The sequence below is a fragment of the Priapulus caudatus genome, unplaced genomic scaffold (assembly GCF_000485595.1).
Source record: "Priapulus caudatus unplaced genomic scaffold, Priapulus_caudatus-5.0.1 Scaffold64, whole genome shotgun sequence".
In the NCBI taxonomy this organism is placed as follows: Eukaryota; Metazoa; Priapulida; class Priapulimorpha; order Priapulimorphida; family Priapulidae; genus Priapulus; species Priapulus caudatus.
Window position 1 is genome coordinate 273,469 of NW_014577125.1, and position 2,496 is coordinate 275,964.

At 42.2% G+C, this 2,496-nt stretch overlaps 1 protein-coding gene across 1 annotated transcript in view; it reads right to left on the bottom strand.

Moving 5' to 3' along the window:
* The window catches only part of LOC106821219 (GTPase-activating protein and VPS9 domain-containing protein 1-like), a 31,493-nt gene that overhangs the window by 1,293 nt on the left and 27,704 nt on the right, over positions 1–2,496 (bottom strand). Inside the window, exons 24-27 of the mRNA XM_014825927.1 lie at positions 1,570–1,751; positions 1,322–1,394; positions 1,103–1,168; positions 209–324 (exon numbers count right to left, since the gene is read on the bottom strand). Coding sequence (XP_014681413.1) covers positions 209–324; positions 1,103–1,168; positions 1,322–1,394; positions 1,570–1,751 — 437 coding nt within the window. The remainder of the gene's footprint in view (positions 1–208; positions 325–1,102; positions 1,169–1,321; positions 1,395–1,569; positions 1,752–2,496) is intronic.

Consider the following 2,496-nt stretch of genomic DNA (forward strand, 5'->3'; position numbering starts at 1 on the left):
CACAACGACATGACGACTGCGCAACTGATTGGCCGCCGCTATGGCACGACGACATGACGACGGCGCAACTGATTGGCTGCAGTTACGGCACAACGACATGACGACTGCGCAACTGATTGGCCGCCGCTATGGCACGACGACATGACGACGGCGCAACTGATTGGCTGCAGTTATGGCACGACGACATGACAACGGAGATGCAACTTACACGATGACTGGAGTGAAGTCGTCGGCAGCAGGGACCGACTTGTCACTGGCCAAACTCAGCAGATTCATGATCGTCGAACAGCAGCGAATGACACACTGCAGTTTATCCTTGGGCGTCTGCAACAGCAGCGGCAGCGTGAGATCGGTGGGGCCATAATAAAAATATGTTTGTTTGCCCTCACCCGACCGACCTGCCAAAAAGGGGCCGACTCAAAAAATGTTATCGATCCTTCCCATTCTTTTTTTTTTACAAATTGTATCACTGTACATTATATAAATCTGTAGGCAATACATTATATATTATGTACCAAGCAAAACAAACATTCAACATAAAAAGTATCTCCACTCACGAGCATGTAAACACCATGCTGAATTTGTAAAAAGACCCCCCGCCCCCGCAAAAAAACCTACCTACCTACGCAAACTTTTTAGCCTGAGTTGGGTGAGGGCAAACACAGATTTTTTTAATTGTGGCCTGAGAACGAGCGGTGGCGGGTTGATGCAGGGAAGCTGGGCACACTCGTTACGTAAGCCAGTGCTTCTTAAACGATTTCAATGTCATTCATACTCGAGTCTTTATCACAAAATTTCATTCACCTGCAACTAAATTATTTTTTTCATTCACCCCAAAATAATTAAACCCAAAGCAAGAGATTCACGGGCGTGAGGGAGGGATTCGAACTTTCACACCCTTCTTTGTCAATTGCACTACAGGAATGGCTGAAGTTACCCTGTTAAAAATGTACAGTGACTTGGTGCTGATGTTCCTGCTTCCCCGACTACCACTGTTAGTAATTAATGAAGATGGATGGCCCTTAAAAGGTTACCTGTCAAGGTTGCTATGTAGAAGATGGTATAGGAAACAATAAGTAGGTAGGACACTAGGTATATATACCTTATAGGCGTTGATAGTGACAATTTCTGCTTGTGCTGATGGCCACGGGCACTCGTGTAGGAATACCTAAACCGAAGAATTAATACAATTTCACACACAATACATTTGCATAACGTGTTCAGTAAGTCACACAAAAGGGATAAATTATCAGATAAGGCAACAATTCATAGTTAGTCATCAGATTCAACCCATGCACAACACCTACAAAATTACACCTACCTTGTTTATTTTCAAGTCTCTGTGGTTTGGTGTTATGACCTTTGATAGTTTCTTTATGTGTTCCTGGAGCAACCTATGCCAAAACAAAACAGAATTAAAATAACACCACACAAACATTCGACACATTCGCTGGCACACACTTTCACGATCTTACTGACTTCTTCACAAACATTCACAATCGAGACAAATCTGCTATCGGAGCCACTGACCTATATATTACACACGAACACACACAGGACTATACTTACTGATCTCTCAGAATGTCACCGTCGCCGTTTGGATAAATGGCGTAGATGTAGATTTGTGACATCAGGCTTCGTTCTACGGCCTGCTGTGCATCCATTAGTTGTCGCTCGTTCGAATGCTGCCATGTTGGATCCTGCTCCAACTTCTCGTACATGTACTTGAGAAACTGCTCAACAAGATCCGTCTGCCAGGCGAGAAAAAAACATATCACAGCAACGAAAACATATATTCACGTATTAACATGCCTTTCTGTCATAACACAAAATACAATATGGTGACCAAATAAGTATATTTTTGAAACATAGAGCAAAAACGCTGTAACATATTGTCTATTTACTTATCCAGTTATGCTACCAAATCTCACATGTTGAATATGTAGACATGGAGAAGTAAAACAATGTAGCGACAGGAATGCACCTTTCGCTGTTAGCATGGACACAAACCTCTTACAGACCATCATGATGTGCTTAGAAAATGTGTATAGAAACAGCGAGAATCCTACCTTTTCATCGGATACATCAAGCTTCTTGAAGTCACTTATGAATCGCTGGATCTTGCCTTCGTATTTCTCGAGGTAGAACCTCACACACACAAGTGTTATGTACTTGCTGCATATCGTTTTCTCCCTGTACCACATGCGTAACACGCAATTATTAAACTCTCCACCACATTACTACAGCGCGGTCCTTTCCCCCTAACAGTTTTATTTTAAATACCAAAAGCGGTCCTTTCCCCCAAACAGTTTTCCAAAGACCGAAATTTCCAACGATTACTCGACTTTCACATTAACGACTTCAAACTTGTCTCTAGTACCAGAAATACAAATTAAGTGCGGTCTAGTATCACTCACATGCTGCATACTGCTTTGAAGACATTAACACACTTCCACAGACCTCCAATAAACCTTATATATCCTTATATCCTATTAA